Source organism: Neomonachus schauinslandi, chromosome 8 (assembly GCF_002201575.2).
Source record: "Neomonachus schauinslandi chromosome 8, ASM220157v2, whole genome shotgun sequence".
Lineage (NCBI taxonomy): Eukaryota > Metazoa > Chordata > Mammalia > Carnivora > Phocidae > Neomonachus > Neomonachus schauinslandi.
Window position 1 is genome coordinate 73,843,231 of NC_058410.1, and position 12,807 is coordinate 73,856,037.

Below are 12,807 nucleotides of genomic sequence, written 5' to 3' on the forward strand. Positions count from 1 at the left end.
AGAGATGAAATAGCCATCCTGGAGGACTAGATTGCCCGCAGCAGAGTCTTCTTGAAGTTAGTGATTATGGATTTAAATTGATACCAGGCAACATATTTGTGTGTGTGTGTGTGTGTGTTGTGTTTGTGTGTGTGTGTGTGTGTGTGTTTGTGCATGTCCACGTTTTGCTACATGATTGCAGGTGTTGGGTAGTTGTACAGTTGGATTTACCAAGAAGAGTGGTTTTTGCCAAACGAGTGCAATGAACTGAGGAGCAAGAAGAGAGCTAATGGTGTATGTGGACTTCAAATTGAGTAAGGAAGGAAGAAAGGACATCAAGGGGTGTAATACGGTATGAAACAGGTAGGATCGACCGTCTATGAGTACTGTTGGGGTTAAAGGATTGATGGAATCCAAATACCAGAGGGTATGAAGTGGGAGATAGGATTGATAGAGAAGAAATGCCTAAGACTGAGATTAGAAGTGATTGTGTTACTAGTAGAGAAAAGGCTTAGAGTATACCAATGTAAGTAAGTAGCTGAGGTGGAGAGGTTAAGTATAAGGACCCAAGAGCCAAGGGTTGAAAGGATCACTGTGAGTATATTGAAATTACTAAGAATGAAGACAGAAGTAATGTCACAGTGGGTGGAAAAGAAACGAGGGGCATGATTGAGAGGTTGATGGAGGAAACCAACAATACCTTTATGAGTATTTTTCCTGTTTCAAAATTTTACAGTATTTGTGACTACCAAAATAAAAATAAAACAGTACAATTTATATTAAAGTACAATGATAAACCTTGACTGTCCATTTTTATACTGAGTTACTTTTTTTCATTAGACTTATGATTTTTTAAATCTCTTTTTTTTTTTTTTTTTTTTAAAGATTTTATTTATTTATTTGACAGAGAGAGACACAGCGAGAGAGGGAACACAAGCAGGGCGAGTGGGAGAGGGAGAAGCAGGCTTCCCGCCGAGCAGGGAGCCCGATGCGGGGCTCAATCCCAGGACCCTGGGATCATGACCTGAGCCGAAGGCAGACGCTTAACGACTGAGCCACCCAGGCGCCCCTTTAAATCTCTTTTTATTGTAACATTCCCCCAGAGCAATTTTAGTTTTATTCAGGAAGAATTTTAATTCCTTTGGGATGGTTGTTACTTGTCACAGGTTGGGTTCTCCAACAAGCAGACTCTGAGATACAGATTAGTGTTCAGAAAGTCTAGAGAATGCACTTGGAATCAACCTTGATTAAGATGAAAAAGAAGCCAGGTGCTGGGGCTTACTCAGAGTTTCTCTTTTTCATGTAACAAGAAGGCAGGAATAGGCAGTTCAGACCTGGCACCACTGTGCAAGGAACCAGATCCCTTCTTCTTTCCTGCTGCAAAATCCTTTATCTGTGACTTTTGTCTTCATTATAACAAGGTGGCTATTTCAGCCTCCAGGCTGGGTCAGGAGGAAAGGTAAAAAGTAAAAGGTCCATGCCAGTTAAATCATCGACTTCTTCATCAGGAAAGTAGTGACTTTTCTGGAAGCACCATGTAAGAAACTTTTGCTTTTATCTACTAGCTTGAATTTTGATCTTATGGCCACCCTCAGTTGCCTGGAGTCCAGGGAGATGAGTATTTTCAACTGGGTACATTGCTGCCCAGGGCAAAATTAATAGGGAGGTTTCTATTAATAGGGAAGAGGAGATTGGCAATTAGCAGTACCTGCTGTGTGGTTGTTTTCCTTTTTATTTTAAATTAATTTTCTTTGGCTATTAACTTATGTTTTTATTTTTAGACTAATAAGTTTCTTCTTTTTTTTTTAAGATTTATTTGAGAGAGAGAGAACACAAGAGCACAAGTTGGGGAGAGGGGCAGAGGGAAAAGCAGAGTCCCCACTGAGCAGGGAGCCCGATGCTGGGCTCGATCCCAGGACCCTGAGATCATGACCTGAGCCGAAGGCAGACGCTTAACCAACTGAGCCACCCAGGCACCCCTAGACTAATAAGCTTCTTGTCAAAAAAGGAATAGTTGCTCATTATTTAAATTTAAAAATACAGAAAAGTAAAAAGAAAGCAAGAAGCAATGGGTGTCACACTGAGTGAGCATCATTTCATGCTTCTCATGTGTATGTCCTTATACAGATAGAAGGAAGCATAGATGGTGGATGGAAGGAGAGAAGCAGACATATGGCTAAATGGACAAAACATTTTATAAGAACAGAATCACTCTTTGCAAGTTCTTTTTTTGTTTTGTTTTGTTTTTGTTTTTGAGAGAGTGCATGAGTGCGGAGAGGGGCAGAGGGAGAGACTCCCAAGCGGGGAGCCCAGCTCGGGTCTCGCACCCATGATCAAGAGTCGGACGTGATGCTCAACCAACTGAGCCTCCCAGACGCCCCTACAGGTTCTTTTAAAAAAAATATTAGATTTAGTTTTTCTTAAATCTGTAAGAAAAACTTCATCCTAAGAAATATTATATCCCAAAAGAACCCTTTAAAAGAAAACAGATTTTGAAAACCACTCAAAGATTGCCAGAATCATGCTGCTTTTAACTGCATTTTCAATTTTATACATGATCAGTTTTCCCTTCTGTGAAATATAAGGTAGTAAAACTCTTACATCCCCCACTCATATGCCTTTTACTCATTTTTGTTGATTTCATTTTTCCTTGTTCAAGTTTATTATATTTTATCCTGCAACCTTAATTCCCCTCAGCTTTTGAATTTAGGTCTTCATTCTGATTATTAAAGAGATGGAATGCTTTTCACGAGTCCCTTAGCCATAGCTTCTCCATTTTGGAATTATTTTGATTGGTTTATTTTTTGACTAAATTTTCTTAATCCGTTGTTTTTTCAAGAAGGATTCATGAGGTCCAAATTCTGCAATGTTTTCATATTAAAGTTTTCTATCCAGGCAAATTTTCTTCATATATAAAGGAAAAAGATACTGTCTATGTACCATTACTAAAAATAATTACTTAGAGAAATGAAAATTAAGAATTCAAGAAGAGAGAATTCTGGTATGAAAGCATTGGCTGACTACAACTTGAATAAGAACCACCTGCCACCCTTAGCTGCCATTTCCTAGGGAGAATGACAATGCTAGCAGATCACACCTCATTCACTGGCCACATTAATGGATCTCCAGTGACTTGGAAGGATGAATGCCAGCTTTTACAATGACTCCGTTTCTTTTTGAACACTTTAAGTTCTCCAGAAAACCTTCTACACGGAATAGTCCAATTACATATGACTACTACTCTGTGAGGAAAACCCCTGCATGCCTGCAGAAAAGATTAGAAAGAAATCTTTGGGTGAGGTGCTACTGGTGACTTGTTTCTTTTTTTGACTTTTCTGTAATTTCCAAATCTTTAATAACCATGTATCTTTTCACTTTTAATGAAAAAGTAAACTTTACACTTAAAAGTTAGCATCTTGAAGAAATTATATTTCAAAATATAAATCTCAAATTCTTCATTTACCTCTAAGGCAGATAAATGAATGTTTACTGACTGTTCAGCTCAAACTTATAGTATTTGAATATGGGCCTCAAGATCTCTTCAAGGTATTTCTCATAAACATTCTTTTTATTATTAACTGAGTAATTTATTGGCCTTAGAATTAATTATTCCTACTGTTTGGGGATTTATGAGGTACCTTAAAAGGTGAAAATTGGACCAGAACATACATTAATCACATTTTTTTAATTCAATATATATTATCAGGGTTTTATAGCAGTATTATAATTTTACTTTTAAGTCAAATTTAGACTAGCTGTTGTAAAGTTTCCATGCAATTTTTATTATTCCTTTAATACTATATCTTGATACACATTATTTATGAAAAGTGTGCTTTGAAAGCACCCTTAATTTGAACTAAAGTGCTTCATAAAGTTAATCAGCTTCTCTTTGATTCATCACTTGGATATTCTTATTTGTTATTGCTGTGACTATTTTAAAGAATAGTATTTAAAATTAGTAAGGCCTGAAATTATCCCTGTCCACATTCTCCTCACATTTTTTTAGCTCCGTTTATCATTTGACATGAATCTTGGGTCAGTTAGCCTTCTTTGTCAAATTGAGTGAAATGTTGATTATGGGCAGCAATTCTGACTGCAGTGAAACAGCTGTGTTACAGAGTTAGACCCCAGCCTCTTTCCAGATCCTCTTCTATCCTACTGTTCCCATTGTATTAGTACTTACTGTTACATGATTGCTGAATACACGTTCACCTTTGTTTGCATTTGTGGTGCTTCTGTCCATTGTTTACAATATTTAGAAATCTTATCGGGAACAAAAGTCATCAAGCCTGCAGCTTTGGGTAAAGCAGCTCCCAAAACTGAAAGTTGCCTGGCTACTCCTAAGAAGGCTGAAGATTCTACAGAAACTGATTATTGTGTTCAGTTTCAGAATGTAGGTATTGAATTTCAAAACCACATTCATAATTTTTTTCTGTTTTAGAATATTAAAACTAAGTAATAAATAATGAAATTTGTTTTGCATTAAGCATGCTGTTCTAATCTTACTGAACATTTATTGATTTCTTTCTATAGCAGAACATTGTTAACCATGTCATTTTTATTCATTGTGGTTTTTTTTTCTAACCACCTGTTTTCAAACCTAGTATGTAAATATACTATAATGAAGTAATGCTTCTCCTTAAAAGGATTCTTCAGGATACCACGGTGAGAACAAGGAGACCGAGTTAATTATGTTTAAAAGAGTTCAGGAAGCAGAGGAAAAATGGAGGGGTGCACAAGCCCTAATTGAGCAAATTAAAGTTACATTCTCAGAAAAAGAGAGAGAGCTGGAAAATAAGATGGAAGAACTAAAGAGACAACAGGAAAAGGAACTCTTCAGACTGAACCAAGACAATTACATTCTTCAAGCCAAGGTACTAGACACGTTGTCCTGTTTCTCCTTTTATTGAATAAAAAGAACTTGTACTCCCTGCAAAAATGCATTGTCATCCTTTGTTCCTGGGGCTGTTTGACTTGATGTATTTGCTATATAAAATATGAACATGGTTCCCAAGACTGCCTCCTCACAACAGAGCCTAACTCGAACCCACTGGGAAAAAATCAAAATTTAAATTGGCTCATTTTGATAATTTTCTTCTGTTAGCAGTCCTTTTTGAAAACAAATCCCTTAGTTCACTATGACCTTCAAAGAAGACAGTTTCAGAAAGAACTGCTATAGAAGGCCTAGATTCAGAGAATGACACTGTGTAGCATTTCTGAGTTACTCTCATCACCAGAACCATCAGCACAAAACATCACATTGTAATGATTTAGCTAGTTGATGTTAATTCCACTGTAGTTATAGGACAGTTTTAGATCTATGCATGTTGAGTTTTCTGTTATTCTTCCTTATCTCTCACTTCATCATCTCCTTTCCTAAAAATAATGTCTGTATTTTCTCAAAGTTAAGTAGCTTTGAAGAAACAAACAAAAAGCAAAGATGGTTACATTTTGGAGAAACAGCTGATACTGTCACTGAAGAAAAATTGAAGCAAATTCAAAAAGAAATACAGGAACAAGAGACACTTCTTCAAGGATATCAACAGGTGTGGTGAATTTTCAGCACTTTGTGAATTTGTTCTTGAGATCCTTTGATTATAAAAAGTAAGGCATATTAAAATATTTCTATGCTCATGTAGCGGGTAACAGGAATTCTGGCAAAAATGAGTAAGTAATAATTTGACTAGTCTGAACATTTTTCATAGGCATATAATTAAGCTGGTTAAGAGCGTGGGGACACTGGGGAGGGTACGTAGTGTGGTGAGTGCTGTGAATTGTGCAAGACTGATGAATCACAGACCTGTACCCCTGAAACAAATAATACCTTATATGTTAATAATAATAATTAAAAAAAAGAATCCAGTGTTAGTCCTCCCTCCACCTCCTGCTGTGCAGCCTTGGGCAAATCACTTCACCTCTCTAAGCCACTTTGCTCATCTGTGAGTGGGGATGGTAATAACAGTAGCTGCCTCATATGATGGTTATAAAATTAAAATATGAAAGGGCAAACCAACCTCTTAGTACCTGGCACCCAGTAACCAATTAGTGAATGCTGCCTGTTACTATTTTTAATAGCCATATTCCTTAGACACTGCCCTATTCTTCTTTAGTTTTCTGTAATGCTTTTCAGTAGATTATATTGATTAGTTTGGGTATTATATTCAGAAATACAAATCTGAAATTAATTGCCAATGTGCTGAGAGTGAAAAAATTTGAATTAAATGAGAAAAAATCTGTGTGTCCTACAAGAAGGCAGATATTTGCCATGTGTGATGGATTCTTGGTAATGCTGCCTAGCCAGTCAGCCAGGACAGTTTTAGTGATCTCCAGCATAGAACTTCATCTTAGTTTCCTCCCCTTTTTTCCCTTACTCCCTTCCCCTTCTCTTTCTCACTCATTACCTTTTTCTCTTTCGACTTTTAAGCATCAAGCCTATCAATAATTAGCATTGTCATCTGAGGATAACCAGAGAAAGCATTGTCATATCAGTGATTCATAACTTTCCTGTAGATGAAATAGTACTGATTTTGTAGGGCACACTGCCCTATAGTTAATGAGAACCTTCCAAATCCTTTGCCTGCCATTGTGATCTTGCTGTAGAGAACACCTGTTTGTGTTTTTTGTTTTTGTTTTTGTTTTAAGATTTATTTATTTGTTAGAGCAAGAGTATGGGGCAGGGAGGGGGCACAGCAGAAAGAGAGGGGGAGAGAATCAATCCCAAGCAGACTCCGTGCGGAGTATGGAGCCCAGCATGGGGCTCAATCCCCTGACCCTGAGATCATGACCTAAGCCAAAACCAAGAGTTGTTCACTTAACCAGCTGCGCCATCCAGGTGCCCTGAGAGCACACATTTTTTTTTTTTTTTAAAGATTTTATTTATTTATTTGAGAGAGAGAGAATGAGAGAGAGAAAGCACATGAGAGGGGGGAGGGTCAGAGGGAGAAGCAGACTCCCCGCCGAGGAGGGAGCCCGATGCGGGACTCGATCCCGGGACTCCAGGATCATGACCTGAGCCGAAGGCAGTGGCTTAACCAACTGAGCCACCCAGGCGCCCGAGAGCACACATTTTTAAGGAGTATGTCACAGACCCATAAGGATGCCAACCACCTTCTCCCACAAATATAACACAAAACTTGCATATCTGTATACATGACATTGTGGGTATTTAAGCACAGACCATCTTACCAAGCACTAGGCCAGACATGGTGAGATAGTCCATGGTTTTTATTAGATCCTCAAAGGTCCTTGGTTTTCATCAGATTCTTAATTTTAAAAAAGTTAATAAGCCACAGCACCTAAGCACAGATTGGTTTGAGTCACTCTTTAGTCTAAGGCTAGGGGAGAACTGGGCCTAGTATCTGCTTTGCCTTGTCTTTACACTTTTAGAAATACCTGCTCTCTAACTCCCTGCTCACAGAAAGTTCCAGAAACAAGCATGGAAGCCCATCGTGGCTATCTATATCCAGTTACCTCATTGCAGGAAGCCAGGCTAGAATCAGGAAAAAGAGGATGCAGACAGTCCCAGTGGGCCTTTTGCCCCTAGTCCACACAGTTAGGCTGTAGTTATTTCTGCAGCCACTCGGCCTGCTTACTCCTGTGAAATACAGCGCCTTACACTGACATTAGGATCTTGGGAATTTTTACAACTCTTTTTTTCAAGTAAGCATTTTGGAAAGAATTGTTTTCAGGTAACAGGTTTTCTTCTGAGATGATATAAAGGGTTTTAAAAAGATTTTGCTTACCCAAAACTAAGTAAGTGTAAAAGACTTTGAAAATGTTTAAAGGATGTATCTGTTGTGAGCATATATACTTATGTAAGTACTAATGACTATTAACTAAAATGTAATTTTCTGTTTATAAAAAGGAAAATGAAAGATTGTATAATCAAGTGAAAGATCTCCAAGAACAAAACAAGAAAAATGAGGAGCGAATGTTCAAGGAAAACCAGAGTTTATTCAGTGAGTTAGCTTCTTTAAAGTAAGTTCTTTTTGAATTCGTAAAATCAAATATATGTAGACTATTTCTAAGCATTTTATTTTAATACTAAAAATACATTTATTTTTACTTAGAACTGAAAAAAATTTTACACTTATTTATGGTTTGTAACTTTTATAGGTTTAATATTTAGTATATTTTTCTTTTAGTACTAAATGGCTAGTAGTACATATTTTAGTATTTTTAGCATACTCATATTTGAGTTTCACATCAGTTTTAGGAAATTGAATATACAGTATTCCTCTTGATCAGTCATTAAGCCTGAGATGCTTAGCCATTTCCTAAGGAACCATGTGATTAATCATACTAAAAATATATGTATCATATAACTATCACTTAATGTTTTAGGTCGGGTTCTGTAGAAGTAGAGCCTGAGGTAGGGATCCTTATGGAGGTGATTTCTGGGAGGATAACCCTAAGGAGAAGGGGAACAAGAGAAGCAAGATGGGATAAGGGGGAGGGAAGGTAAGTAAGAACGTGGTCTTAGCCAGTGACTGGCTTTATTTATTCTGCTCAGGAAAACAGATTACATCACAGAGTTGGTCCCACTTGAGGCAAGGGGAGCAATCTTTTATACCCTCAAACTAGTCAGTCATTGGGTGAGGTATGCCCCAGGAGGGGAGTGGGGGATATCCTCTAGGCCAGGGGTCAGAGGCTGCTATTTGGCTGAGGGCATTTCTCCAGAGAAGAACTTGTTAGTTGTTATTAACCAGCACTCAGCACGGCAGGCTCAGGGAGCATCAGCACCTACTTAGGAATCATATTTCAGACTGTAAGATCTGTAAGATCTTTTAGATAATACTACATCCAACTTTAACATATTGAGTGAAAAAGCTGAACTCATAAACATGAGCAAGTTAGGGTACTGTCTTTTAGGAAGTGGCTCACCAGTTTTGTGTCACTTCACATAGACACCTGATCACTTAGATGGGACTGCTATTAGAAGAAGCTTCTTTGGGGGCGCCTGGGTGGCTCAGTCAGTTAAGTGTCTGCCTTCAGCTTGGTTGTGATCCCTGGGTCCTGGGATCGAGTCCTGTGTCAGGCTCTCTGCTCAGCGGGGAGCCTGCTTCTCCCTCTCCCTCTGCCTGCTGTCCCCCCTGCTTGTGCTCACTCTCTCTCTGACAGATAAATAAATAAAATCTTAAAAAAAAAAAAAAAGAAGGGCACCTGGGTGGCTCAGATGGTTAAGCGTCTGCCTTCGGCTCAGGTCATGATCCCAGGATCCTGGGATCAAGTCTCACATCAGGCTCCCTGCTCAGCGGGGAGCCTGCTTCTCCCTCTGCCTCTCTCTCTCTCTGTCTCTTATGAATGAATAAATAAAATCTTTAAAAAAAAAAAAAAGCAGCAGCAGCTTCTTTGGCCTTGAATGTATGACCCCAAGCCAGTTGTGATAATCTGCATAGTTCTGATGCGTGAAAGCATTTATATCTGATTTCAATCAAGTATGCTTCAATAAAGCATTCTAAAATATCACATTTTATATTACATGGGTTTAAAAGAGATCTATTCCCGGATCCCAAACTGAAGCTTTAAATGCGCTTTCACGATGAAATAGAGGGTTTCTTTACAGTAGGATTAGATGATTTTAAATGCAGTCCTAAACTCCTTGTATAATGTTTCTGGAAAACCAGAAAAATTGATTCTAACTTCAAATAATAGACTGTGTTTGGTTTTGTTTGTCATTTATCATGTGTATGATTGGTGATTTGTGTTTCTTAGAAAGGAGTCTAGAATGATGTAGCAGGGAAGATGTAGCACCACAGGATAAATGCAGCACATCTTTCTTGCACATTGAGTTTTGTTTCTCTGAGAATTAGTAGAAAGTATTTTTATATTATAAAGAAAGCAAGATGTTAGGGTTTCAATTCTTTTAAATTGAACAAACATCTCCCTTATACTTCTTTTACTATTTTAATATTTTAATCTTTAGAGTAAATAACCTTTTTTTCTTCAGTGGCTCAAATAGTTGCAATGTCCATTAGATTTTTTAATTTTAAGAATTGTATATTTTGCATTGAAAGGAGTACTTTGTTTAAAAAAAATATTTTCATTTTCAAAATAAATCAGAGAACAGATGCACAAAAGTCATTTCCTGTCTCAAGTAGTTGAAGATTCAGAGCCCACCAAAACCCAGAATTTTACAGATCTGTTAGCAGAACTACGGGTGGCACAGGTAAGTTGCGTAAGTATAGTAAAGAATTTATTCTTAAAATTTCCATATGTGTAAAAAAATCTGTTTTTGTAATTTATGAATAGATAAAATCTGTTATAAATTTCATACCATTAAAAAATTTAGGTATATCTTAAATTAGCATTTAATATACATGTGACCTTAGAGAAAATGACATAATACTGGTTTTTGATGGCATCCTCTTTATTTTTTTTTAATTTAATTTTATTTTATTATGTTAGTCACCATACAGTACATCATTAGTTTTTTGGGGGGGGGTTTTGTGTGTTTTTTTAAATTTTATTATGTTATGTTAATCACCTACATTACATCATTAGTTTTTGATGTAGTGTTCCATGATTCATTGTTTGCATATAACACCCAGTGCTCCATGCATCCTCTTTATAATCCAGCCTCTCATCTAGTGATCGTCAGGTGGAGCCATACTGGAGGCATAACCTTACTTAGGGCATATATACCTTATTTCAAAAATTCCTTCTTAGAAATGTAAGCTAAAATAGGAAAATACTTTGAAGATGATTGTTCACCTTAAAATGTTAAGTGGCTTTTTACCGGTCTTCAATGAACTGTGCACTTCTAGAAGGCAGAGACTGTGTCTACAAATATTTGCCTCCCATGTACTTAACACAGATGTGAAATACAATAGCTGCTCCATAACTTTTTTTTTTATTTTTATTGAATTGTATTATAAAGGATATGGCTTAGAATTTTCTAAAGTGGTATTTACCAGTGAGAGAAGTTTTGGAATTTGGGGCAGGTTAATTCTATTTTAAGCAGAACAGTTCCATATACTGCACAATTTTTGTCATCCCTGTCCCCAGGAAATATGTGCTCACTGCCACATTTCCAAACTTGTCCCCTGTGGGATGGTAGTTAATTCTCCCCACTCCCTGCCATTAAGAACCATGGCGTGAAACTAAAAAAGCCCTTCTAACCTATTGAATGACTATATGAATTAGAAAAATGCCAAATACATACACTTTTTAACGAGAAATCATATAAAGTTTTGTTACGTAGAAATCTAAACACACCCTAGTTTAATAACATGTTTAGCAGCCTTTTGTGGTATTTAAGATGCAGCTTCAAATATGAATCTATTTGGCAACTTTCTTCAGGTGCAGGTATGCATGTATAGCATGATTAAAGAGATACGTAGTTAGGCAGATAGGTTAGAAGAAAGAGTGAATGGTTGGACTCTCCCTAACTCCCTTGCCAGTAGGCCTCAAAAATTAGCAAGTTAAGAGAGAAATTAATATCATTGTAGTTTATGAAGGCTTGGAAAACCATAGTAAGGTTTCAAGCCAAACATCAGCTTTATTCAAATTGTTATTAGCAACCTTTTAAAAGTGCTGTTCTGAAAATATTTTCTGACAGGAAACTAAAACTTCCACTAAAAACATCAGAAAATGCTGGACAAAATAGAATAAACATCTTGTAAATGCAAAATGTTAAAACCTCTCAGGAAAGTGAGAGAACTCTCTAGGGACCAGAAATGAGGAGGGATAAAAACCTAACAGTAAACATCTGCTCCTAGGCCTTTAGTTTAGTAGCCATGGGCTGGAGCTTTAACAGCAAAGTGGAGACAGGACGTCTGGAGTTCAACTGGCCTTATTCTTCAGTACGGCAGCAGACTAAGAAAACATCCCCCCACCTTTGCGAGGGGCTAAGATGTCAAGAAACTTTTCTGTTTTAACTTGATTGCTAGATAGGATAGGGAGAAAGTGACAACATGGTTGGATCTAGAGGGTATCGTGCTAAGTGATAAGTCAGAAGAAAACAAATACCGTATGATTTCACTTACATGTGAAATAAATGAGCAAACAAAACAGACTTGGAGGTGCAGGAAACAAACTGTTGGTTACCAGAAAGTGGTGGGGGGTGTTGGAGGGCAGGTGAAATATAAATTACCAGTTATAAAATAAGACACAGTGGTGTAATGGACAGCATAGGGTATCTAGTCAATAATGTACTAACTTTGTGTGATGACAGACCATAACAAGACTTACCATGGGGATCATTTCATAATGTATAAAAATATCAAGTCACTATGATGTACACCTGAAACTACAGGATATTTATTGTATGCCAGTTATACTTCAGTACTTTTTTAATTAAAATCTCTTTGGCTACTGTGAGGAGAATAGACTAGCTGCTAAAAGTGGAAAAGGCACACTAGTTAGGACATTATTGCAGTAATCCAGGAGAAGTGAGAACAGTTCATTGGGAGGTCTTTAGGCTATGTTGAGTTAGATGATTAGAATTAATCTAGTAGGCTATGGGAAATTATTAATAATTTGGCAGGGTGGAAGAACGTGATGACACCAGGACTAAATTTAGGAAAAATAATTATGTTTTTGTTTTTTTTTTAAAGATTTTATTTATTTATTTGACAGAGACAGCAAGAGCAGGAACACAGGCAGGGGGAGTGGGAGAGGGAGAAGCAGGCTTCCCACTGAGCAGGGAGCCCCATGTGGGACTCGATCCCAGGACTCTGGGATCATGACCTGAGCGGAAGGCAGCTGCTTAACGACTGAGCCACCCAGGCGCCCTAATTATGTATTTATAAAAAATACGTATGTAGAATTTATGATGGATGGGGTAAAAGAGAGCCTATACCACAATTTTTTGTGGCTATAAATAAT

General features: G+C 37.3%; 1 protein-coding gene across 1 annotated transcript in view; it reads left to right on the forward strand.

The window, feature by feature from the left end:
• CEP162 (centrosomal protein 162) overlaps positions 1–12,807 on the forward strand; it is a 98,560-nt gene that overhangs the window by 45,933 nt on the left and 39,820 nt on the right. The window contains exons 13-17 of the mRNA XM_021693361.1: positions 4,239–4,372; positions 4,626–4,853; positions 5,385–5,525; positions 7,844–7,956; positions 10,042–10,147. Of these exons, the coding sequence (XP_021549036.1) occupies positions 4,239–4,372; positions 4,626–4,853; positions 5,385–5,525; positions 7,844–7,956; positions 10,042–10,147 (722 nt within the window). The remainder of the gene's footprint in view (positions 1–4,238; positions 4,373–4,625; positions 4,854–5,384; positions 5,526–7,843; positions 7,957–10,041; positions 10,148–12,807) is intronic.